Raw genomic sequence first — 26,439 nt, 5'->3', positions numbered from 1 at the left:
CAGTGAAGCTACCCAGCAGGGGCTCTTACCAGATCTGCCCTGGAGGCCATCCCAAATTCACCAGCTGAGTTTGAAAGCTGGCCACTCCTGAGCCCTGGTTTTCACTTTGTGACCAGTTCATCCATCTTCTTAGCCGTCTTGCATCACAGCCTTTCCACTGCTGCTTCATAATTCCCTATTTTATAATGTGTCGCAATTTATTCACACCCACTTTGCACCTTTCCGTTGCCCTCTGCAGAATACTCGTTTTTATTTATTTGGAGCCTCTGGTGTTTACGTCTCATGACATATACACAAGTACTGGGTCTTTGTCTCAAGGGAAAGTTTGCAATTTCCCAAAAGCAGCCCAACCTGCTGTCTTCCTTCAGTAAAATTCTAGCCCTAACCCATTCATTGCATTGACTATCCAAAATAATCTTTAAAAGAGTAAGAGCATTCTGTAGTTTAAAGCCTGCAAAGGAGAGAATTAAGCATATGCTTAATGTCTGTGTTTCTAATAAAGAAGTCATAGCATAACTGGCATTCTTTGAATGAAGGTTATCAGTTGATGTATTCAAGTGTTGGTAAAAAGCATGATTGTATGTAAATATTCAGATTCTCTTTTGTTCATATTCGTGTATTTCTATTTTTCTTATTTCCCCCTCCCTTAACAGAGTATTTAAGGTAAATTAAATTTAAGATAGTTGATTTCCATAGTTTTATAGGAATTTGTCAACAATAAAAACAAATTGTCAATTTTGGGAGGCACATTTATACTTTTTTTAATTGCCCATTGAAAATTGCATATTATTTGTAAGTAATCCCTTGACTTACCCTCACCTCATTATTCCTAATGTTTTCAACCAATCATCTATAAGCACTTAACTATTATTAACTCATTAACTCTCACAATATTCCTGTGGGGAGGTAGGTATGTGTGTTTTAAATAGTAGTTTTATCCACATTTTATAGCATAAGAAACAGGACCAGATCAGTTACCCAAGAAACCAGTTAGGATAGAGAATGCGTATGACAACTGAGCTTCTGGACTTGAGTAAGACTTTGTTCTTTTTTAAACTAGGAAATTATGGTGGGTTCCGTATTTCAAGCTGAAATTCCAGTTGGCATTTGTAAATACAAGGAGAATGAAAAAGGTGAGTTATAGCATGAGTAGCTACTAAGTAAGTTATACAAATAAAATAACTTTTCTAAAGATTTAAAACAATTTTCTGACATGTGAAATCAGATGGGAAGAGGGCAGACTCCTAAATTCATTGTTGACTTAAGAATCATAGCCGTATTATTCTATTAAGTAGAAAAGTATCCACTGTTTTTCAGCTTTGCCTATGGGATTTAAGAAGGATGAAACAGGTTTTCTAATCATCTCATTTTGTTCCTTAAATTTAAACTGCAAGGAAAACATTTTTACTTTGTGATTTAGGTTCAAATTGGATTGTTCATTTCAATGAAAACAATTAGAGTTTTTCCCCCAAATATTTTCTTTGTCAAAATAAAAGCTATTAAAGGTTTACTGGCTATTTAGAAATATTAATTTCTATTAAATTCTAATCTAATCTAAAGAATTAAGTGGTAAGATGTTTATAGTGCTGTGAGCATAGGATGATATGCTGGGTTTTCATTTCTTTTGCTGCCTAGATCTTTATAGAATTCTTTATGCGTTTCTAGCAAAGGTTCCTGTCTTTATGAGAAAACTAGCCGCTGTAATTGGCCAAAAGCCCTGATGGGTCTGTAGGGGTGTTTGCTAAGCCACAGCTGCCTCTGTCTCCTGCCTTCCCTGCAGAATTCACCTTCCTCTCTCCTTTCTCCAAGCAGTCCCCACAGAAATCTATTTTGCAACTTACATATTTGATCAATTTGCAGGTTTTCTTAAGAAATAGATTTATTTCCATACAGATCCGAATGGCAAAGTGCTCAGAAAGTTTCACAACATTAACAAATCATCTTGAACCTGTCAGGTTTCTTACCATGTGTAAAGGAGGCGGCTCTGACACTGCCTAATTTTCTTTGTGGCCATATTTCTTGAAACCACCTTTAGCAGGTTGGCTATATTTTGTCATTATTCACATCTGAATTAGATTAAGTTACTGACCACAAAGACTCATTGCCTGAGAAAGTCTGATGTTTGTACTAGGTAAGTTATTTTAAGATCACCAAGTTTTCTGTAGCATTCAGTAGGACCACACTAGTCTTTCTTGCAAGTTTGCCGTCTTGCCTGTAATTTGCCCGTTGTTAGTCTGATGTTAAAAACAGTTTTTCCTTAAACAGCCCCTGTGACTTCTCTGAAGGTTAGGTTAGACTGCTATCGGGCATTTTGGATTCTCAGAGCAGTGCTTCTCCCCATTTTACAGATGAGGAAATGAAGCCTGAAGATTCCTTGGTTCTCTTAAGATTTACCAGATTTAGTATAGTTTTGCCATACAGATTCTGCAAGGCACCCAGTACTACTCAAACTCCTTTAATTAGCCATTTCTTTTTTAGATTTCTTCTAGAGTTTGTTTGAGTTTTAGTATATGTGTGTGTGTGGTGATTTCATGTGTTCAGTGTAAACACTACTTCAGTTTTGTAACCTCAGTAGTAAGTAGATTACATAATTCTCAGAAATGAGATCCCAAAGCATTTAGTTGATTTCTGTCCCCCATCCCCATTAGAAGGCCACAGACAAAGTGGAGCCTGGGGTAAAGGTAAAATTTTTAAATCTTAAATGAGTTGGTAGCAATTTCTAACTTGGTTCTAGCTTTCTAAAACAACTTTTTTTGGTGAACTTAAACAATCTTGTGAATATTAAACCATTCATATTCCTTTCAATCTTTATTAATGTGTAAATTATACGTGAGTTTTTATAGCAGTTGGATTCTGTATATGTGTGTGTTTGTATGGAAACATAAATATAGAGAGTACTTCATGTTGTTTTTTTACCGATATGTTCCATGTATTAATTTTGCTTTCCTTAATATCATCTAGCAGTATAAATCTGTGCTTATTATAGTAAAGTTTTTCCATTTCTTCTTTTGACTGGAATTGTTTCTTGTAGATTTAAAAAAATCCAAAAGTTATTTTATTTAAAAAGTTATTTTAAGTACTTGATTAATTGAATGGCTAAAGGAAGGCTCTATTATTCAAAGTTGAATCATTGGATCAAAAGATACCAAATATTATTGCTTAATAGTTTATGTTTCCAAGCTTCTTTCTAAAGTCAGCAGTTCCATCAACAGTGGGTTCTATTGGGTTGAAAAGTCTGTGATTCTGACCCTGATGTGTCCTAATCATATGATCATGGGCAAGTCACTTAAATAGGTTCACGCTCAATTTTCTCAAAATGAGAATAATGTCACAGAATTCTAGGGATTGGGAACCACTGCAAACCTTCCCTGGTTCTAGAAATTATTTCTGTCTTCATGTCTCATGTCTCATAAAAGAGAGGAAACCTTTTAAATATGTATCATTTTATCATTGCAGTGATACGCTCTCTTTTAGGTGTTTGGGGGTTTTTTTGTTTGTTTTATTCCTGAATCTGGACCTGGGATTTTCTTGCTGTTGGGAGCATCCAGGGAGGAAAACTCCCTTCAGTGATGAAAATCAGTAATTGCTCTTTGAGTTACACCCTTAGAGAAGGTTACATGACCTTTTGAGAGGTCAGAAAATTGGCCCACAGTCATCCATATAACTCGTTTGGTCTCAGAAGCAGAATATTGAGCTCAATTCTCTCTAACTTCAAGGCCAGCTTTCTATCTAGATGCTGCACTGTTGCTCACAGTCCCCCTTAAAGTTTCTTAAATATGCTTTTCTTTAGTTTCTAGTGAAGACGTCCATTTTACCTTTGATGATTTACAGCTTTTTCCTAGTTTGTAAACTGTTTATCTCCTAAGAGTTCCTGTCTTATTCAACATTGTTTCACAGTGACTGCTTAATATAACCAAATCCCACCATAAATTTGTAAAACAACTGTTCTGTTTATAACTCCCTTCCTACAGAACTAACAGCTTCCAGTAACTTTGTTTCATTTAACATATTTTCTTGGGAATTAGTATCTGTGGTGGGTGTGCATACACAATGATTTTGAAGGATGTTAATATATATCAAACATTTCAGTAAAGGTTATTGTTATGGAAGCTTTCCCCTAAGTAGCCACTAAAGTAGGATCAATAAAGTGGCTTGGATATAGCATTGTTGAGTAAATATCTGTTGGAAGAATCCCTCCATCTTTGTTAATACAATTGTAAAATCAGTGTCAGGAGACTACAGAATTTCAGTTGGATGGGTCTTCAACGTGTACTTGAACAGTAGATCCTCTACAGCTTAACAAGTAATTGCATCTCCACCACATCTCCCAGGCTCCACCTTGTCTGCAGACCTTTAATGAGAGTGGGCAATAACTTGAGGCAGTCACTTGGTCTTTATAGGGACCCCCCCCCATTCTCCTCCTGTTGCTACAACCTTCCTGCATAAGATTATCCTCTTTTCCCTCCTCCATCTTTTCTTCTTGCCTTAAATAAGCTTAGTTCTTTCTCATTATCCTCATGTTGCTGCCTGGTCTCATTCTTGGGTGCCTTTATTTAGACATAACCTCGAACCATGTCAGTGATCTTTCTAAAACAGGCCCTGACCAGAGTAGGTCCCTACAGTGAATCTCTTGTTTCCCTGGTCCTAGAAATTATATCTGTCTTTATGTCTCATAAAAGAGAGTATGTTCATCTCCACCATCCCGTACTTGTAAAGAGAGGTTTTGAGACTCAGTGGAAACCTTGACATTTGTCTCTGAATTTCATTTTATTAAATTGAGCCTATGGTTCCAGCCTATGGTTCAATTTTTTTTTTGATTGACATAAATTTGTTAGCTGTCCTTTCCAACTTTGTGTCATTTGCAAATCTGATAAGCACGCCAACCATGCTTTTTTTCAAGTCATTGCTAAAGATGTAGTTTTGAATTTGGATCCCTGGACCACCAAGCAGCTTTCAAAGCCATTAATGGTTACTTTTTGAATCCTTCAATTCAGCTCATTTCAGATCCACTGATTGTCAATGTTCACTCATCTAGCCCACAGAACCTAGTGGGAGATACTTTGCTAACAGTTAGGTGTGTTAACTCTTGAGCCCATGACTTCTCCAAAGCCTTGTTGGTTTCTTGGGATTATAATTTCTCTTTTCTAAATGTTCTCTAACTTTCCCTTTAATAATGCTTGCTAAAAATTTGCCTTGAATTGAAGTCAAACTTACCGTCTCATAGTTCCTTGATGCCTTTTCTTCCCTTTAAGGAAATTCAAACATTTGCCCCTCTCTGTTTCCCCTCCAGCGCCTTGGCTTTTTTCCTTTATTGGAGGAATCCGATCACTGACTATGCCTCTGTACCCTACAATATATTCATCCGAGCATATTGACTAACTGCAATCTGGTTAACTAGTCTTTTGATTAATATTCTTCCTGTTTATCTTTCATTTTCCTTTTAGCCATGTTTGTTCTGTTTACTTCTGCTCCAAAAGATCATTGAACAAATCACTTCTGTAAATATTTTAAGTACCTTCCCTGTAAAAGGCAGTTTATGAGACTGTAATTAGGCCAACCAAAGGCTCTGCCCTCGGGGCACTTGCTTTCTCATGGAATGGAAAAGCAGCCCACCATAAGCCTTTTTACTTGTGCTCTCTCACATCCCCTTGCAGTCAGTGCTGTTCTTCCCATTGTACAGATGCACATTCATCAGCACCTGATGATTCTGAGGGCTTAGGTTTCTTCCCCAGCCTTACCCGGCTGCCAGAGGCCCGTGGCAGAATTGGACCTGACATCCTGTCTAGCATCCTTTCACCTTTCACATCATAAGTGAAAGGCTCAGGGATAGCCCAGACCAGATTAAAATATATTGGGAAATATTAATATAATAAAATACAGTGAAAAGTAGCTCAAATTAATTTGTGATTTTTTGAGTCATTCTGCAGCAACCTGTATTTCTTTGAATTTCCCACCAAGACTCTGTACCACAATGACCCATGCTCTTCGGCAGAGAAGAGATAAGTAGCTATTTCTGACTTACTGTATTATCCTATTCTCCCAAAGCAGCAAAGCATTTCCATCCCTTCTTTGAAACTCCCGTTTCCCCCCAACATGGCTTAATACTCTCTTTTCCCTAGCTTTCTTCAAATGGTCATCCTTAGTGCTCCTGATACTTTGAAACATGTGATGATTTTCTCTTTATCCTGTTACCTGACTTTGTGTCCAAAGTTGTTTGAGTTCCCCATGTCTGCATTGCTCTCATTAGATAATTCCCTTCTTTCTTCCTCATCAAAATTATTTTCTATTATATCTTAAGCATCTTCCTCTTGACAGCCTTCTGTTACATGTGAACCGTCCTTGATTCACTGAAATATAAATAGATTCAAAGTAAATCCAAGCTAATAGTCACAGAGCCGGGGTTGGGGATAATGTCCTGCAAATTGGGATAGAAGAGGGAACTGAATGCTGAGTGCTATCTAGTGCAGCGACATCTCTACATGTTTGGTTCTGACTTCTGAAATCAGAGGTGAAGGGAAAATTCCTGCTTAGTTGTAACTATTCTGGAAACAGTCTTAAGTCATTCCTGGACTCGTGCTGCATCTTTTAAACAGTAGGGAAAAGGGTGATGGCAAAGAGACCAGGAAAGATTCAACATTAAGCTCATTAAGAGCATCACATCGACACGCTCCGCTCACTTAAGGTCCCATTTCCCATGCCTTGTCACAGCATGGAAGGACCCAGGGTTCTTCAAGTCTTGGGCAGCAAGGTACAAATTCTTAGAGGTTCAGCCACATTGAAAAACTTTAGACCAGGAGACTAGGAACCGTGGGTGTCAGTTTTCTGTGAAGGTTTTGAGAGAGATGTTATTGACTCTAAGGTACATGAGCATATAGTCACTGTTTTTAATAACTGGCACTTTCCTAAAGAATAAGATATCAAGGCATCAATGAGGAAGATAATAAAATCCCTAAGAAGAAAATGTACGGTCTGCTTCCCCTTGTAAGCAGGAACCTAAGTGCAAAGTGCAAGGGTGTTCTACCCCACTGAAAGAGTGTGAGATTGCTGTTCTCTTAGTCTTGGGGCCCAAATTTGTTTCATATATTTCTCTTCCACATAGCCAAGTCTATTCCTCAAGCACGGATCCAGCTCTGATGCTTTCCTGGGGTCCCTAATGCCCGGAGAAAAGAAAAGCTTTTCTGATATTCAGAACCCTGTCTCTCCAAAGGCTTCTGCCTCTCTTCCCAAATAAATGAGGTTCCGGAAATCTTTTCAGGTACTTAACCAGGTCAGCCCAGCTGGCCTTCCTGCCTGCTGTTCCCTCTTCCTGATGTTCTCTCTGCTGCTGCAGTTTTCCAGAGGACTTTGCACATCTGTCTCATGTGACCCCCACCCCAGCCCCATGGAGAAAGCTGCTGCTCTGGTGCCCATTTTACAGATGAAACCGAGCATATTTATTATGCAGTCACACCATTGAGGAGTGGAATTTGAACACGAGGCTTCTTGACTCCAAGTCCAGGATTTTAGGCCATCTCTGGGAGCTCCTGGCTTTCTTCAAGTCTTAGACCAGGTTCTGTTTTCTAAGGAGGTTTCTCCCAGTCCCCTCACTTGTTGATATTCTTTTACCAAACCCCAGAAGTTTGGATTTACTTCATTTTGAATGTGTTTTTCCTTTTAGTAGAACACCTTTTAGAGTAAGGACCAATTGCTTTTTGCCTTTGGATCTCAGGTATCTAGCACACATGGAAATAGAAGTTAAATCGAATTCAGTTAAAAAAACATAAGAAGAATAATTTGCTTCCTGAACAAGTGAAAGATTCTCTGCCATAATTCAGATGAATTCATTTCACACACTGATAGAGCTCAGCTTACGGTCAGAGGCTCCATCCAGCTAGAGAGTCCTCAGCTAGATAGCATTGATTACCAGGAGAGCCAGGCAGTAGATGTCTTTTTTGGGATGTGGTTATCTTCTTCATTAGTGTTTTGATGTCTTATTGTCAGCCATTTTGACATTTTTAAAATGTTAGTTGCATTTAATATACAATCAAAGGTAAAAATTATTTGGAAATTCCTGGGACCTGAAAGGTACCGTGGGAAGGTAGTCATTTTCTGGAATAGTTCTGGCCCTTAGTTTAGTTCCTCTTACATGATCACCATTATTGTAAAAACAACCCCTTCATATACTTTTTTGGCTTTTCTCATCACCTCTAATGTGCACTTTGAATCAGAGAGAATACTGACTTGTTTTAAGGTATTACAAAGAGCTGTGGCCATTGATTTCAGTTGGGTAGTAAAGCACAATAAATTTTGTCGCTACAAATAAGGTATCTTCGAACTTAGGAGTGCCCTCAAGATTGGGCTGGAGGTTAGAAAACTGATGGAGAGCAGTCCTAGAATTACATTTAGCAGAAGAAGAATCTCATTTAGAGTTGAGCAAAGGAGGGTCATTCTACACTAGTAAGAAAATGGTGTGAAAAGCAAAAGCCAAGTCATGGCCTATAGAATATATTGATTGGCAAGGTGATTGGGCTAGAACTGGATGGGTTGCTAATGAGAACCAGTGACAGAATCTGCATGTACTCAACTCCCATTTTGATTCTCTTTTCTCTGTCGACATCTTGGGGCTAGAAAGGATAGAATATAAATGTGTAATAGGAAGTTGAGAATAAGGACACCTTGCTTTGATGACTTGGTGATGTTTTGACTGGTTTTGTCGAATTGTTGTTTTGTTGGATTTTTGTTTTCCATCTTTGTTGCAAAGGAAAAGGTCATTGAGTAGGGGAGGGAATATGTTTGGCAATGAATGTGAGGTAAAAAATCATGGAGGAGAGATACTGGCAGCATTTGGAAAGAAGTAGAATTGGTTGGACTTGAACGAACTTCCTGAGCTCAGGTTATAGAAGGCAAGGGTGGGGACCAGAGTAATCCTGAAGTGGGTACAGGGAAGTGGGCTAGTCCTGCTTCTGATGCACTAATCCAAAAATAATATTAAGAATTGGGAGTGGGCTTAGAAATAGGTAAGAGTGTGAGGTAGGTATAAGAATCTGTCTCTTTCATTTTTTGTGAAAATCAATTATTTTTCTATTTTATGTCTCAATAATTTAGTATATGAAAATGATGACCAGCTTCTGTGGAACCCTGATTACTTGTTGGAAGATAAAGTGATTGAATTTCTTAATGAAGCATCCAGACGAACAGGAGATGAAAAGGGCGTAGAAGCGATTCCCGAAGGTTGTCACATAAAAGACAATGAGCAGGTAACTGAATAACTATCCCTTCCCTTGCAGTAATCTCATTGACAGCCACTAAGTGGTTTTTTTGGCCTTTTTCAGTTTTTATTTTAAGTGTACAACAGTTATAATAACCAAACAGTACTCTTCTGGGCCAAGAATTGGAATCATTGACTTAGGACTCTGCCTGCTGGGGATGAACTCACTTGAAGTTGATTGCTAAAGTGCTGAGATGATTGATAGTTTAGGTAGAATAGCGGTAACTTACATCACACATGAAAGTAGTTTAAGAGTCTGGCTTTGAGATAGGGGCCTTGTTTTGATCTTCACTTTAAGGATAGTTTGATAAACTAATAGGCTTCACGGAGTACACAATTCCATAGAAGGGGCATTGGGCTTGATTACAAACACTCAAGTTTGAATAGTGGTTTCTCAAGATAATCATATTTAGTCTTTAAGTTACTAAACTCTTTTGGTTCAGACTTGTATCATTCTTAATGAAGTCACACTTTAAACCCAGTGCCCTTTATATAGTAAGTGCTTAATAAACATGTGTGAGTATATACATTCATTAACAATATCTAAAATGAAAAACAGTTGATAATCCCATTATTTTTTATGATTCCCTAGCTGTAATTCACATTTAGAATAGGGAACTCCTCACCTTGAAATGCACTCTACCCTCAGAATGAAGTCACTTCTCACTTCCAGAAAGCGTGAGGGTCAAGTTATCCCAGGTCCTTAGCTCCCATTAGCCTTTGTAAGTCCTCCTCAAGGAGGCCTCCAGCCTTGCCTTTCTGATGATTCTGATGATTCTGCTTCTCTTAGTTGGAGTTTCAAATGAAGACCTGATAAGAGAAAGAGAAGCCAAAGTTACTTTTATCCCATCATGCTCTGTCAGATCCTTAACCCCAGCCCAGACATGGTAACTTTTTAACAAACATTCTACATTTTTGACACGTTGAAAAGTTTGACTAAAAATCTTATCAAGGTGAACAAAGATTTCTGAGATTCCCAGCTCCATCTTGCTTTGAACTATTTCCCAGTAAACTTGGTTTCTACTTCTTGGCTTTCACAAAAAGTATTTCTCTGAATACTGTGATATATCTTAGAGTCTCATTTGTGACTTTGCCTTCCTTGATGTACGTGATCACTGGGTCAAAGGGGATTGTATTAATGTTTTGCTTAAGTCAAGGAAATCTATGTCTCCAGCATTTTCCTATTTGATAACCTCTAATTCTCCCCAGTCCAATACCCCCATCACAGAAGGAAATAAGATTACTGGGACTTGAGCTGTTCTTTGTGAAACTAAGGTGGTCCTTGGTAATCACACATCTTTTTCTCAAAGTTCACTAACCCTCTAGAACTTGGTTGGAGTCATCCTCAAATTCACTGACCTGTGCTTTGCAGACTGCCTTCTGGGACTGGGCCTTTGTTTTTACATTTTGAAAAATCATGACTTTGCCTTTTTCCAATCCTGTTTGTACTTCTCTTATTTCTCAAAGATTTTCAGTGATTCTATGATCACCTCAGCTACTTTTTTAGAACTCCGATACACTTTGTCACCAGGAATCCTTTAGCAGCATAATGATGATTTCCAAGAACTGAGCAGTTTCAGAGAGGACACAAGGGGCAGAATGAGACCTTTTCAAGGGCGTGGCCAGTATGGAAAAAACTTTTGCTTGATTATCCATGTTTGTAACAGGGTTTGTTTTTATTTTCCAAGTGGGAAAGAAAAGGTTATTTTTTTGTTGTTGTTGGGTTTTTTTTGTTTTTTGTTTTTTTGCTGATTGGAAAAAAAAAATTTTTTCAAGAAGTTAGCCAGCTGTTCAACACTATTTTGCTTCTATTCAGAATAACCATGACAAATAGGAAGTTAATAAGTAAGAACAGTAGTTCTGGAAGCCAAATTTTAAGGGACTCAGAGGAGAGAGAGTGGAGACCCCTACTGTGGCCTTTTCAGGGAAAGAATGAAGGTCAACAGTGTGGATGAGAGAATCAAGGGGGGCTTTTCTATCTACCTGGACTGACCTGGATTGGAAAAATGACTCACTGTAATATTCTTTCTTTAATTTCCCAATTAGGATTTAGACTAGTGAGTTTTCTAGATCTCTAGGTTTTCGGGGATTTGGTTTGGTTTGGTTTTTGGCGAGGAGCTCGGCATCCTTTTCTGCTCACATCCTTTTAAATTTTTTGATGAGTTCCTCTGTTTTCATGTCAGGCTTTGAAGCAATCCCCCCGCCTTTGCCTGTAATGGAACATTTCTCCCAACCCAACGCTATTGTTCAGTCATGTTGTGTCTCTTTCTGACTCAGTTTTATTCTGGAGAGCTGACCACCCTTCTAGGCTGACTGTCCTCCATGGAATTTTAATCTTTTGAATCATACCCTGTCCTTCCTTTGGATATTTAAAAACCCTTCTTCAGAAACTGCCCAGCTCTCCTATCTCCTAGACACAAAGGCTGAGCTGAAGTCTTCCTGTCATTTTCATGCTATTAACTCTCTACTTTTTCTGGTGATGATCAGGACCTGGAGAGCCCATGAGCTAAGTGAGGGATAAAATGGGTCATTAGGATGAGGCAGACCTGCCTTCCTTTTGTCAGAAAGACTTCTGGGAGCCATCCAGATCCCCCAGGATTGCCATTGCCTGTCTCCATACTATGGATTTGGGTGCGGTGCTGACCATACTGCTTCGGTCACTCTGTGACCTCCTGCCATGCTTTGTACACTTCTTTCTCTCTCTGCCTCCTGGATTCCCTCAGATGAGCCGACCCTGGCCTTTCTGCCCTGCCTTCATTCCCCACTTGTTAATCTGCCCTGTTCTTTTTAAAGGTTGTGTGTCTCTGCAACTATATTCTAGTCCCAAAGCCCCTGCCCCCAGGTTCCTAATACCCATGTCTTCATTCACTCTTTGCTAATGTCCAGTCCACCTCCATTTATGCAAAGCTCTTTGGGACCAGAAGTTTCGTTTGCAGATTTGTTTCCTAGATTTTATCTCCTATGACTTCTGATTCAGGCCCTCCCTACCAGAACTTTTAAGTATAGCGAATGTCCTTGGAAGTAAGCTATCTGCCTCTCTGGATAGAGAGACTCAGTTCCAACGGGCCAGCTTCTCTGCTGGCAGTCCATGGACAAGGCCGGTTACCAGAGGGTCCCATCAGCCTTGTGCAGATCGCTCTAGCTGCTTCACACAACACTTCCAATAACATTTATAAACTTTAACTTGGCTTTTTGTATTCTACATGTGAGCTCCCTGTCCAGAGCAAAAAAGGACATGCTCACCACTGGGGGAAGTTCTTGTGTCAATCTTGACATTCTTACCATAAAGGAAACCTCCACTTGAAGACAGGAGAAAATGGCAGCCAAATGGAAGGAGCTTTCCCAGGCTCTCCTTAGGGGTGCAAAGGAAGGAAAGAGCACACTTGGCCTTCGGACTTCCGAAGGCAGCACAAAACCACATCCTTGGGCCATTTGATCATCTTAGGAGTCGGGACTCACACTCAGAATCGGCAGAGTAGAAGCCTACCCTTCATGTGACTGCAGCGTGTGTGCCATCGTTGGCTGCTAGAGATACAAATGGAGAGAAATTTTTGGAGAACTGGATAAGTCTTTGAATAAAATCAGCATATACTTGGCTGATTGTGAGCTTTCAATGACTGATGGGGAGGTTTCAATGAGAAACGTTGTAGAAAACAGGTTTCAGAAGTAAAAAATGAGGGAGCCCTGCTGAAAAGTCCCACACTGTACTGACAGTCCCCAGCCGGCTGATCCTGAGCAAGTCACCTTGCCTTCACCTCAGTTTTTCCATTTGTAAAAGAGGGAAATGGGCCATCTTGGAGGAACTGTGCACCGTCTTTCCTGTTAGTGCTTTCTCCTCACCTGTTGCCTTTTAACTCGTGTCTCTGCCTTCTAGTCTCTCCAGGCCATCCTACACACGGCTGCCAAAATAGTTGACTTGGAGCACAGATCTGACTGTGTGACTTCCCTATTCTCTTGACTTGAGTGGCTTCTTATAGTCTCCTGCATAAAATTAAGTTTCTTCTGTTTAGCTTTTGAAGCCCTGTGTACAATCTGGGCCCAATCTGCCTTTCCAGCCCCTCCCCCCATATGCTGCCATCCAGGAACACTGGCCTTCCCTCTGGTCCTCAGTCATGACCGTCCTCCTCCTACCTCTAGGCCTAGGATGCGCTTCCAGTTTTTTTTTTCCTTTATGACAAAACATATACCATCTTCTACATGAAACCTTCACTGATCCTGATACACAGGTATTGCTCCTTGTTGTAAGCAGGTTTTTCCTTGCTTTTCACACTTTGCTGAAATGTGTTCCCAGTCTCTTACTGAAGGACACCCATAGTGCTCTGCGTGGGAAGCCGGCTGCAGAGCTCTCTCACGTGGCCCTCGGTGGCCAAAGCCAGCTTTGCTTCCTTCTCTTGCTGCCTTACCAGCCGTCCTCCCTCAAGCTTCTTCCTCAGCTTCTCCAGGTTGTTTTTAAGACAGTCTTGAAGTGGAAAAGTCGATAGTTTAGCTTTGTGAGCTGTCCAGGCAGGACCTCCACGGTCCAATAAAAAGCACACATGGAGAGCGTGAGAGGTCGGAGGAGCTGGGACACTGTTCAGCAAAGGCTGGTGGATGCTTCTTTGGCTCCATGATTGGCTGTGCCCAGAGCCAGGGCTGGGGGCCTTGCTCTCCCCATGACCACAGGGATGAGAGCTGGACTCCCTGGTCCCAGGCTGTGTCCCCAGTCACTCAGTGGCTCTAGCTTGAACTACTGTTGCTTCCAGACCAAGCCTTACCTGTGAGCCTTTTGTCGTTACAGGCCCTGTACGAACTGGTGAAATGCAATTTTGATACAGAAGAAGCCCTGAGAAGACTGAGGTTCAATGTGAAAGCAGCTCGAGGTGAGGACACATTCTCTAGATACAGCCCAGAAGAAGACGCAGAAGTTTCCTTGAAGGCTGGCTGAGCACCGGGGATGGGGGAAGGGAGGGGGGGAGAGGAAGTGGGGGGGGGGGGATGTGTTGCCCCGGGCCCTGGGAAAGAGGTTAAGAGAAGTATTGATAGCTTGAAAGATGCCAGAAAACCGTCTTGTATTAGTGGAAACCAAGAGCCATGGAACTTGTAGTCCACTAAAACAGCCAGATGTTTTCGCAGAGCTTCTGGCTAACCCCGTCTGTCCTTCCCTCTTTGTCCATTGCCCATGTCAGATTTTACATTGAAACCTTTGCATTGAGTTTGTCCACATCTTTGGAGACATTTTGTTTCAATAGAATGAGAAGTGCTGGGGGGACAGGGCCTGTGGATTGTTTTTTTTTGTTGCCCAGACCCACAGCACAAACAAGCCTGACTCGGTGGTGTGGGCCTGGCTCTACAGAGCAGCCAGAGGTAGGAGAGCTGTGCCATTCCCTGTGGCAGGAGGGACTGGCACAGGGAAGCCAAATGGGCTGCCAAGACAGACCTGGTGAATGGTTGTAATCGGTGTTGAAGTCGGTTCTTAGAGCAGGTGACTGGGTCCTAGCATGTCAATGGGGAGAGAGATGGGGAGAGAGGCTCTGGACACCCTGCTGTTGTCTGTGCCCCTCCCCATCTTAGTCTCCTTAACCCGCTTCATTCACTGCAGATGTGACTGCAGAATTCCCCTTAGGGCCAGAGAGGAGAGGAGGGACCCCCGTGGGCACCAGCAATGCTCCCGCCCTTGTCTGTCATTTACCTCCTACGGAAGCTCAGCTGGTGATGGGCTCGGTGGCCGAGCCCTTTGGGGTGTCCCTGCCAGGGACGCGGGGAGCCTCAGGCCTGGTACCTGTGGCGTCGGTAATAGGCTTTGTTGAGGATATCTACCTCGTTGTTGCCCAAAGTGCTTTCACTGGACTGTTTTTGATGCGTTCTCCATCGGAGAAACCTCTTCCAATGCAGTTTTTGCTTTTGCAGAAGAGCTGTCTGTCTGGACAGAAGAAGAATGCCGGAATTTTGAACAAGGCCTGAAAGCGTACGGGAAGGATTTCCATTTAATTCAGGCCAACAAGGTGAGTGAGGAGGAAGCCTTCTGCCCACATGCTCCGGATTCTCTGGGTCGCTCTTGCTTTTCTGTTTATCAGCCTCCTTTCTCTAATGTGGTTGAATAAAGAGGCAGATTCTTGGCCCGGGGGGAGTTACGGGGATGAGCGTGTTTAGTGTTTACTGTGGCTGGAGCTGCTCTCCAGTGCCTGGCGTTAACGCTCAGAGGGCAGCGAAACAGCCTTTTCTGTGGGAATGTTGATCACATTCCTGAAAATGTACTTTTCTTTTATTTGTCTGTGTTGCCGCTTCTCAGAGTTGTCCAGGGTTCTTCTGGGACTGTATTGGGAATAAATGAGGTGTTTTAGAGCTGAGACGGCAGATGTATTCGAAGGTGTTGTTAATACGTTGACTTAGACATCAAATGAACTGAAAACGAGTTGAGACGGACTCTGTTGTACTTGGGCAATCCAGGGCCAGCTCGTGAGGCTGTAAATCAGCACCGTGTTACAGTGTGACATTGATTAACACGCACTTGTTATTTGTCATCGGTGGCGGCGATCATTAAGCACACGTTCCCCGAAGAACCTTAGTGATTGTGGGCCCATTTAGTCTGGGCTCCTTGCCGCTGTTCCATAAAGGGAGTTTGCAGTAACTACCAATTTTTCAAAATCGAAGAAACTCTTGGATCGCTTGCCTCCTGGAAAATGTGAACTGTAATAACGAATGCTTCTGTCATTCTCGTGATGTAGCAGATTTTGTTCTCAACACTTTATTATCTCTGGAGGAAAACGGGGAGAAGTATTATCCCCATTATACAGAGAAGAAACTGAGGCAAACAGAGGTTCCGTGAGGTGCCCAGCTGAATAGTATGAATTGAACTAAAATTCAGGCAGAAAACTGAAGTTCCCAGAATGAGGAATCCTATGGCGTTCCATGAGTTGGGTTTACAAGTTCAAGTCATTGAGCCCAGGATGCTGGTTCTCCTTAGCATCTTCACACCGAGGGCGCCCAAAGCTGGGCACTGGCCAGCTCAGGATCTCTGAGCTTCTTCACTGCGCTTGCAGAGCCCCCACTCTCAGGGCATGGGTGACAGAGACTTAGTCTCCTTTCTCCCTGGGGGAGGATAGGGGTCAGAAGGGGAGGGAGGAAGGAAGAAGAGACATAGGTTAGAGTTGGAAACCCCTGCTTTCAGAACTGAAGGAACTGAGGCAAGCAGAAGGGACCATAGAGAGGGAAAAGGAGCGCCTGAGGTATTGGGGAGTGGCAGGGCTGGCTGGACTCAGAAAGGGCGACCCCGGAGCAGCTGCCAGCTCCGCTTAGGGAATGAGCTCCTACGGGTGCGAGGAGGCCTCCAGATCAGAAGGAAAGAAGAACGTGATGGGGTTTTGTGCCCACATCACATCGGGGGTTTGCAGCCTTACCTTGGCTCAGTCCCGGGGGATGTTGTCCAGGGTGGGGATTAAGGACACAAACGTGCACAAACTCGGCCTAGAAGTGGTTTAGGAGCCCAGCGTTCCCACTGATTATGAGAAGTTTCATATTGCTCTGGGATATTCTCAGTCCTTTTCTTCTGGAGGACAAATTAACTGACTTTAGAGCAGTGTGGCGTTGGTTAGCAAAAATCCTTCCGAATGAGAGAAAGTTGGAATCCCTTGACAGATGAGGGGGAAAACCTTTCTATTCTGCTTTATTTAGTAATAGTAGTATTGAACCTGAAAAGATGATGTACTTTTCCTGAAAACTGAAGATACCATATTACAATGTGAAACTTTCAAGCTTTTCAATATATTCTTTTTTTTCCCTGAGACAGTTGGGGTTTAGTGACTTGCCCAGGATCTCACAGCTAGAAAGTGTTAAGTGGTCTGAGGTCAAATTTGAACTCGGGTCCTCCTGACTTCAGGACTGGTGCTCTATCCACTGCGCCCCCTAGCTGCCCCTTCAATATATTCATAATAAAAGTAGTTTCAGAAATTTTATTCGTTGTTGCATTGTTTTAGGAACTAAATGGTAATTAAATGCCTTCAGAGCCAGAGAGATTTGCCTTAAGAAATGTGTTCACAAAAGTGAAATTGGACGTCGGAGGAGATGAACAAGATTTAAATCCTGTTTGTGTCTCCCAGGTCCGAACGAGGTCTGTTGGGGAGTGTGTCGCCTTTTATTACATGTGGAAAAAATCCGAACGTTACGATTTCTTTGCTCAGCAAACACGATTTGGAAAAAAGAAGTACAATCTTCACCCCGGGGTGACGTGAGTATTGCCATTCTAAGACGGATGGGGAGATCGGTGTTTCCACATTCATTGTGGTCTTGGTTGATGTCACTAACTGTGTCTTCTGAGTGACTTAAGAGTCTCTAATGAAGGACATGAGTAGTAGAAGACCGCGTCGAGTTTTTACCTAAGCTGGAGGTGCAAGCAAACTTTAAGGCCATGGGGAGAAGTACATTGAATGGTGACAGCTGTGATGGTTTGCTCAGCTTTCCTTGGGAGGGAGGGGGGTTTAAAGATGATTTAAAATCATAAGAAGCACTAGTTAGGAGTAGAGGGGAAGTTGGCGTTAGTGTGCGTAAGGGCGGCTGTCCTGAGAAGGAAGTCGCTCTGGGTCCCTGCAGAAAGTGGTACGGGGGAAATTGTTTTGGGCCCCAAGGTTGCTGTGCACAGGCAGCGGCGTTGTCACATGGGTGAATATCTGGACAGTTTGAGAGAGGATGAATATATGAACTGAACCTGGAAGAAAGGGAAGAAAAGCAGGGAAGTCGGCTGGGGGCCATAGGACTGCAGAGACTCGGGGGAGGGGATGAGGATCTCACCACAGTCAGGGCACTGCTCTCCCAGCACCCGTGGTACTTGGGGAATATCTTTCACAAACCTTGGACTGGAATATTTCATAGAATTCACTTTGGGTGCTAATATTATCCTTATGGAAGTAGTTTCACACAGACAGGGAAGTGATCTCCCCTGATCCTAGAGCTGGAAAGTGGCAAGTAGGGAGCAGAGCCCCACTCTTGCCCGTTCGGGTGAGGGCCTCACCAAGGGGAGCTGATCCTGCAGTCAGGGACTCTTCCCAGGGGCATCCAGATGTCCGATTGATCAAGGGAAGAAATGGAAGTGGGCTTTTCTGCTCGTGCATAAGCTTCAGACAGTGCAGGAGCTTAGGTCTCCTGGGGCCACACATTGAAATATAAATCCGAAATGTCCAAACAAGTAAAAGTAGCATCAAGTCTTGGTCTAGGTGGTTTTCTAAACCCTGTGGTCTCTGGCCATGGGGATCATTTCTGAGCCTTTCCTTGGGGTGCTTTCCCTTCCTTAGATTTCCTGAACTTCTCTGCTCATAAGAACCATACTGGAAATTGTCCGGCTGTGAGATCTTGCCCCTTGGTTTGTTCACTTGGTGTCTGAGATTTCTCTTTGCATTGCGATGTAAACTTGCACCCCGTGTGTGAGGAGATTTGGCTTGGGTGGCCTGAGTCACATGTGTTCCTGCAGCCTTTTGTTTCTCAAATGTTGAATTGCGCAGCTCCACTGCTCCTGGAAGCTTTGTGCTGCTCTCTCATCCTCGTCTCTGGGACTGAGCCCTTGATGCCGGCTCTTTGCTGCTATAAATACATACAGCATGGGACATTTTGTCCCAAAGGAATATTTCAAAATGTAAGCAAAGAGCCTCATTTGGTCCCTGCCCGTATACTTACTTTCCAGAAATTACAAAATATGAACCTCTATTTACGAACATGACTTATTTGATCAGAATGTCATCTGAGCCTCCCCGAAGCCCTCCGGTTCATCCAACAAAGGCCACCAGCCTCCTCTTTCCCGGGAATCATTTGAGCCGTGGATTTCAGACTCGGCCTCTTGTCTGATGCTGATGATAATCACATGGTGAGGCCAGAAGGCCAGGCTCGGGGAGGAGGAAGACCTGCCCCATTCCCCATGGCTTCTCCAAACGCCCTGTTGGCTAACCACCCACACCCTTGTGTCCGAGGGCCAGACCCCCGTGGCCGGAGTTTGTGAAAAGCCACGGCACCGGACGTCACCCTCAGCCGCCGCTTCGTGTCTTTCCCTGCATATCTAGAGTCCGATGCTTGGGGCGGCCCCTTCCCCTGATGGAGATTGTCCCCCTTTGTCTGTGTGCCGGGATGGAGCCTCCCTGAGAGCTTGCGCTTTTCCTCCCGGCCAGTCCGGCCTTTCTGACCCTCAGCATCCTCCCTGGCCCACACTCTTTGCAGTCACACGTCTTCTAAGTGATCACCCGCACCATGTCGTGTGTGTGAAAAGTATGGCCAACGTGAGCCCCCCAGGAGTTTCTGCCCCTATCCTCTGGGCCTTAAACAAAACGTCTCAGGTCTTCCCGGCCCTTTCTTGGCCTTTTTAAACCGCAGTAGCCAACAGAGGTGGGCAAGATACTAGGGCGACTCTGGTCTCTCTCTCATGTCGTCAAATGGTTGGATGTGTTCTTCCTAAATGTTTTCATTACCTTAGAGCAAATTCAGTTGCTCTTGCCTCCCCACTTCTGAAGAAGTCTTGTGGGAGCAGGTTTGGGGGTACATATTATAGGTGTGTTGTCATTATATTATAGCTTGGGGCCTGTGTAGACCCCAAAGGGCAGTGGCAAGCCTCGGGGGGGAGCATACGGAGGCAGCCCTGCCCTTAACATTCTACTAAAGAAGTTTATGCCCCGTGGAGCTAGTTTTTCAGATCGTTTACACAGTGCTCAGTGTCCTCCCTCATCTCAGGTCTCTGAGGGGTCCCGCTATTTTTAGCTCTTCAGAGAAATGTCTGATTGCGGTCTTTTTCCCCATGGTGGTTCAGTGGCAGAAGTGGCAGAAGCTCTGCGCCTGGGAAGACTGGCCTTTGCGCCCAGCCTCAGACACTCAATGGCCGAATGAGTCTGGACAAGTCCTTCATCTTGTGGGGGACCGTGAGGGTCACATGGGATCGTGGTAGTGGCACACTGTGGAAATGCCAGCTGTTGTCATTCTCCTCACCCACTGCCCCTTCTTCCTTTGGAGTCCCTCATCCTGGTCTTTTCATGTGGGTGACTCCAGCCCCTCCCAGGCCCACCCTTGCCGCCTCCCACCTGGACATTCCATGGGCTCCTCTGGCGGGCCCTGAGCCGGGGAGCGTGGGTGCCCAGTGTGAGTCTGAGCTTGACAAGGTCAGGTGGGTCAGGTGGGCAGGCCGGTACGATCCTCACCTTCCAGATGAGCAGGCGGAGGCTCGGGGAGCTCAGGGACCAGTAGGGTGGGATTGGAACTTGGCTGCTCTTTGCGCCACTTGGTGCTGCCCTCGGCTCATTTCTACCCGTTTCAGGGCTAAGCGTGGCCGGTCTCGTCCTTTTGTGGCAGGTTGGAGAAATCTGTCATCAGATCCTCTCTTTTTAGTCAAACCACGTCGGGCTTTCTCTCCCCAACCCCACATGGCGCAGTGGCGAAGCTCTTGGCTGTTGCAGCTTCTCTCCTGGACGTGCTCCAGGTTGTGAGGGGGCCGGCCCCAAGCCTTGTGTCCCAGATGCCATCTGACTGGGGTGAGCTCTGGGGCGACACTTGCCTTGTAGACCCGAGTGTTCTGAAGACCCAACAGTGGTGGGGCTGCAGACTTTGACTCGTTTGCATAGAGCTGCTGGGCCTTTCTGATGGGAAATGTTGCTTCCCTGCCTCGCTAACTTGGTACTCAAATCAGAGATCCCGTTTTAATCTAAGTGTGGGACTTTACATGTTCCTCCTAAATTTCACCTTAATAGAGCTGTGTATTTTCCTAGCCTGATGGTCAGGCAGCGGGCTAGCTCACCTGGTTTCATGCCAGGGTCCTGTGACCCAGCTGAGGAACCTCTTGGGCAGTGCATAGAGCCTACTGACCCTCCCTAAATAATAATTTTAATGCACAAAGTAAAAAAGAACTTTTTTATATATAATATAAAAATATAAATTACATAAATATAAATTGGGACAGGTCCAGTGGTTCATGGAGGGAGCTCTCTGGGCCACAGTTTTTCCATCTTAAATGACAGAATTGGACCAGTGGTCATCATTGCTCATGGGACCTTGGGCTCCAGTGTATCCTCCAGCATTTATCCCCAGTTAATTTCCCCATCGCCCTTTGGGCCCCATTCTGTCCCTGGCCTGGGTCCCTCTTCCCTGCCTCCGTTCTGCTGATCCCCACGAGTCAGGGCTCAGCTCAGTCCCACAGCAGCCCTTCCATCTCTCTTTTCTGCCTTGCTCCTGTACTTATGGTCAGGAATCCAAGAGTTTGCCTTGAGTTCTTCTCTGATTTTTAGACCTGGAAGGTCTGGAGTAGATGACCCGGTCCTCTATTCTCATTTTACAGATGAGGGAAGTGAAGGCAGAGGAGACAGAAATGGCTCTGCGCACTTCACGTTGCCCTCACAGATCTTAGGGTTCAGTAAGAGAGGGCCATGAGCTCTACATGGAGAGAAAGAACCCCATCACCCGAGGGAGAGGAGGTGGGGGAGCAGGCTTCAGATATTATTGGGCCTTAGAGCAGCAGGAGGCGGGCAGGCCTTGTCATCAGTAAAGGGACTTGGGGCTTCTCGTGGCCAAGCCGGGGCCCTCGGCAAGGTCTGGAATGGAGGGTGTGGTGGTGGGCTCCCCCGGTCCTCAGACAGCCTCCCTGTTAAGAAGGGCCACGTGTTTTTAACATGATTGGTTTTTTTTAAGGGATTACATGGACCGGCTCTTGGACGAAAGCGAAAGCGCCGCCTCTAGCCGGGCCCCCTCGCCACCCCCGACAGCCTCCAACAGCAGCACCAGCCAGTCGGAGAAGGAAGATGGCACAAATAACAGTAACCAGAATGGTAAGCAGCCGAGGCGCCCGCGTCTGGTTGGGCTCAAAGGGGCGGTTTGGATTCCCCGCACAGGTCACTGGTGCCCCAATGTGGGAACCAGAGCCCTCGGTGGAAGGCCTTCCCTGGGTCTGGGGACCCTGACTATGGCACGAGAGCAGGCTCTCTGACTCTGTGGCCAGGGGTCAGGGTACTGATCCTCAGGGGATTTCATTGCCTGTAGAAACACTTTCTAATCAGGAACCTTTCAGGTATGTCTCGGTGTGCTCCTGGAGGAGACAGAGCTTCCCCCACACACACAGGGCCTGCTTCTCCCACACCAGCCAGTGAGTGTGAAGACTCAATGTTCCCCCCCTCCCGAAGGGGAGGAGTGTGAAGTTGAGGACTGGCCCTGCCAGCATGGGAGGCTCCTCGCAGCCAGGTCCTCTGGTGTCCCAGCCCCTTCTGCCCTCAGCTAGGTGACCCACAGGCCTCAGCTGGGTCACAGTGCAGCTGCAGGTAGCCGGGGGCTTCCCAGCTTCAGGTTCCTCCATGTAACCCCCTTCACCAGGAGGTATGAGACTCCAGTGAGGTGACATTTGTAAAGCCCTGGATGGATCTCACTGAACAACGTAAGGGTCACTGTGATGACGATGTCGCTCTATTTGTGTCCTGAGTTCTGATAGCCTCATTCTGGGCTTGGACGCCCACTGCCTCGTGGCTGGCTCTGCCTGGGTCTCTGGGCACCCGTGGGCGTGGTCCCTATGGGCAGCCGAACCCCTCAGGCCAGGCTCCTGGAGCCGGCGCTGCAGGCCTTCACCCAAAGTTGGGCGCCCCTAGAGAGCAGGCCGTGGCCCTGGCCGATGGTGGTCGGGCCCCCTGTTGGAAGAAGCCTCGTTGGCGGATCTGGGGGCCACACTGCTTGTCCACACTGGCAGCCTTGAGCACATCGGATGGGCTAAAGTCCACTTCAGTCCAGGGCTTGATTGGCCTGGACACTTGGCCTTTTTTTCTCAGCATCACATCAGCCTGCGGAAAGGGCTTTTCCCGTCAGAATGTCAGAGATGTGTGTGGGTGCGAAATTAAGCTCCTGCGACTTTGGCAGTTAGGTGGACGCAGCGCTGCTCTGGTTTTTCGGCCCTGCGGGTTTTCAGAGAGTCTTGCAACGGTCAAAGTGACCTTCTCGAATGATCTCTCCTTGTGTTTCCTTTGCTCAGGCATAGCCTCAAACGGCCCCGCCGAAGTCTCCAGCAAGGATGAAGTCAAGGTGGAAGGATTGCACATGAACGGGCCCACCGGGGGAAACAAGAAGCCCGTCCACGCGGACGCGGATACGAACGGCTACGACGCCGACAGCCTGGCCGGCGAGCTCAAACTCGCTCACGTGGCTACCAAGAGTGAAAGTTATTTTGATGATAAAAGCGAGAGACCCGCCAAGAGGCGAAGGGTGAGCAGCAACGGGAGAGAAAGCCCAGGCTCCTCGGAGTTCTTCCAGGAAGCCATCTCGCATGGGAAGTTTGAGGAACTGGAAAATCTAGATGACTAAATGTGAGGGCTGTTTTTTATTCTTTGGAGTAATTTCTGGTGCGACTAAAATTTTCAGGGTTGATGGGTTACCTTAAGTTGATTTCCTTGAAGCACTCAGTTGAAATCTGACATTTTAAATTGGATTTTAATTTTTTGTGAGTTCGTATTTCTGCCTCGGGCAGACTTTTTTACTTCAGCTGTTTTAAAGACCCTTTTAAATATTGAGAACTCCTATAGTCAGTGAAGGCTGTACATTTATCTTTAACAACAGAGAAGCCTATTACAGAATTTTAGAGACGTATTTTAATACCAAAAACCCTGTTATTCTGAGATTGTGATTTGGGGAGGGTGGAGGGGCGGGGTTATATGGGAAAGTGGGGAAGGTTGGTTTGTATTTAATTTGAAAAATCTTCTGCTTAACACCAGCTTTTCTGCTGTTTTTTTTTTTTTGTTTGTTTTGTTTTTATTTGTTTTTTAATGTCTAGTAGACCAGAAAATAGACATTGCCATTTTTCTTTCCATACGAATTGGGTGTCATATTACCGAGGAAACCCTTATGAATCCTGAAAGTTATGCTAGCATGATTTTTTTATATATAGAAGTTAAAAAATAAACCAAGTCAGGTTTGTGTATGTACAATTGTTGACATCAGTGATGTCTTTCATATTCTTATCTGGGCTTAAGAAATACATGCTGTATTTTTCCAGATTCTTTGTAGCCTTTGGAAGATTTTTACAGAACTTATGTCTTGATTGAGCTGTCCTTTCTTAATACAAAAGCTTGTATAATTTTCTTAACTTGTACAGTTGGTAAACTTTTATGAGAAGAGTTGATATTCTGAGTCTGTCAGCTTCATTTTATTTTGCTAAAGTCTTTTTCTAATGAATTTTTAAGTGTTTGTGTAGTATCTGAGTCATCTTTTCTTATTCAGATGGTTAAAGCATTCATAGAGAATTATGAGAATCTGATTTTTCTAATTTCTACTTTAGGACAAATCGTGAGTTTCGAGAATTCTGAAGTGATGCATGATGCTTGTATTGCACAGACTTTTGCATTTGTTTTCCATTTTATTTTTGCAGCAACAAGAGCTTAATGTCAGTTTAAGTGCTTAACTTTAATTCAAACGTGTTGGCCAGAGTCCTGCTCAGTTATTTTTATATACATATCAAAAGGACCCCATTTTTTGCATTGAGATGAGCACGGAGGGAATGAGAAGAAGTGATTCTGTTTGTGGGAATGAAAGGACGGTGGCTTCTCTGGTCATTGGAAGAAGTGTGAATCTTTTGTGGGTAGGTCACCTCATTGTCATTGATTTTACGCAGGAAAATAGTAGTTGGAGAAAGCGTCCGACCTTCCCCAAAACAACTCTTCCGTCTTCGGTTTGGGGAGGAGTCTTTCCTGACGTTGAGATCCAGAGACTTTATTAAGTAGCCATCAGTACAGAATGACAGAGAACAGAGGAACCTTGGAGTCTTGCTGAAAGGGCAGCTGGGTCTTCCTGCTTTACGCACGGGATTCTTGCTGAAAACAATCTTAGGCAGTGGGGGATGGGGGGCCACCTAGACACTCCTGTACAGACTATTAGAAGTAATATTGCTAAGTACCACACCGATGTATTATAAACCCCTCCTCTCTTTACCTCTGGTGGCCAGCAGCTCAGGAGGCAGGACCAATGACCCAGCCAAGTAGTCTGTGGTCCTTGGAATGGCTCCGTCTTTGCCCAGACCTGAGCCTACGACAGAGCCCTTGGTCCCCCCCGTCACAGCTGCTTCCCTCACCAGGGTGAACAACCCTTTCTTCTTCTTCCTGCCCCAGATCAGTGTTAAAAGCCATTTTAGAACAGTTTCATTTCCCACGGTGGACGTTTGCAGGTTTTCCCCAGAGTCTGAATGGTAGCGTGTGTGGAGGAGAGGCCCGAGAGGTTGGCGACCTAACATTTCCATTCCTCCGGAATGGCGGTAGCTTTAGCAAAGGGATCGCGATCCATATTCTTCGTCAAGTCCAAAGATGGTCTAAAAAAGGGTTCCGAGAGAAGGCTGGTGCTATGTGTCAGAGACCCATTGTCACTTTGTTTTATTTTAAGACTCAAATGCATCTTTGTTTGCAAGTTTGGGAACAGCGAACTCATTTGGTAGGAGAATCCAGAAGTAAGTTGTCCTCGGGCCCGTCTGCAGCTGGGGCTGTCGGGCCTGGGTTCAGAGATGGCTTTTTACTCTCGCAGTTTGAAGGCGTCCCTAGAGGACGACATTCCATGGGGTGCTCTCATGGCGGAGGCTCAGCTTTTCCCGAAGAAGGATTGAATTGTATTTTCCTGTTTGTGTTTATTACAGGTATTTTACATGATATTTTTTTTTCTTGTTCTTCAGCATACAGCCACTATAACTTGAGAGGTCATTGCACTATTAGTACTTTAAGATTTTTAGTAATGTCATGAGTTTAATTTGCCTAAGTAAAATTCACTCTGATCCAGAACCAGTTCCACCTTGGCGTGGCGCACGGTGTCCGGGCAGATAAGGGCCAGGAAATGATGTTCTCTTTTATGGAGTTCTTTGAAATGTTTGCAGAATCAGAAATTCGGTTCAACAGAAATCTTTGGTTGAGCTTTAAAATAGATTTGAAGGGATATTTTGAAAGACTAGGCATTGAAAAATTATGGATTAGATTTTTTTAAATTCCTGCATAGTAATTTTGCACTGTAAGTAATTTCCAGTTCTCTCCCCAATCCCTGTCTGCAATTCTGAAAAACTTATTAAAATATTTTTTTAAACATGTCCTTGTGTTAACCAAATTCTGTTTGTATTTTTCAGTCGACTTTAAGAGGGCTTAATTCTAAATGTGATGTTGTGAGGGAGCCACACGTAGGATCCACACGTTTGCTATAGCAAAAACCAGGATACACCTGCATCTCTCTCTGGTCTTACTCTTCTTGGGTTCTTA

General features: G+C 44.3%; 1 protein-coding gene across 5 annotated transcripts in view; it reads left to right on the top strand.

Moving 5' to 3' along the window:
- The window catches only part of MIER1 (MIER1 transcriptional regulator), a 58,497-nt gene extending 32,224 nt beyond the window's left edge, over window positions 1–26,273 (top strand). For all 5 annotated transcript variants that reach the window (XM_051999474.1, XM_051999473.1, XM_051999475.1 and 2 more), the window contains 7 exons: window positions 1,061–1,133; window positions 9,085–9,236; window positions 14,025–14,106; window positions 15,134–15,228; window positions 17,323–17,450; window positions 21,872–22,008; window positions 23,193–26,273. In XM_051999474.1, the coding sequence (XP_051855434.1) occupies window positions 1,061–1,133; window positions 9,085–9,236; window positions 14,025–14,106; window positions 15,134–15,228; window positions 17,323–17,450; window positions 21,872–22,008; window positions 23,193–23,521 (996 nt within the window). In that variant the 3' untranslated portion in view covers window positions 23,522–26,273. The remainder of the gene's footprint in view (window positions 1–1,060; window positions 1,134–9,084; window positions 9,237–14,024; window positions 14,107–15,133; window positions 15,229–17,322; window positions 17,451–21,871; window positions 22,009–23,192) is intronic.
- Window positions 26,274–26,439: the final 166 nt, after the last annotated feature.

This window comes from Antechinus flavipes, chromosome 4 (genome assembly GCF_016432865.1).
Source record: "Antechinus flavipes isolate AdamAnt ecotype Samford, QLD, Australia chromosome 4, AdamAnt_v2, whole genome shotgun sequence".
NCBI classification, from domain to species: Eukaryota; Metazoa; Chordata; class Mammalia; order Dasyuromorphia; family Dasyuridae; genus Antechinus; species Antechinus flavipes.
Note: the sequence above shows the minus strand (reverse complement) of the source record. Positions and strands in the feature narration are given on the sequence as shown.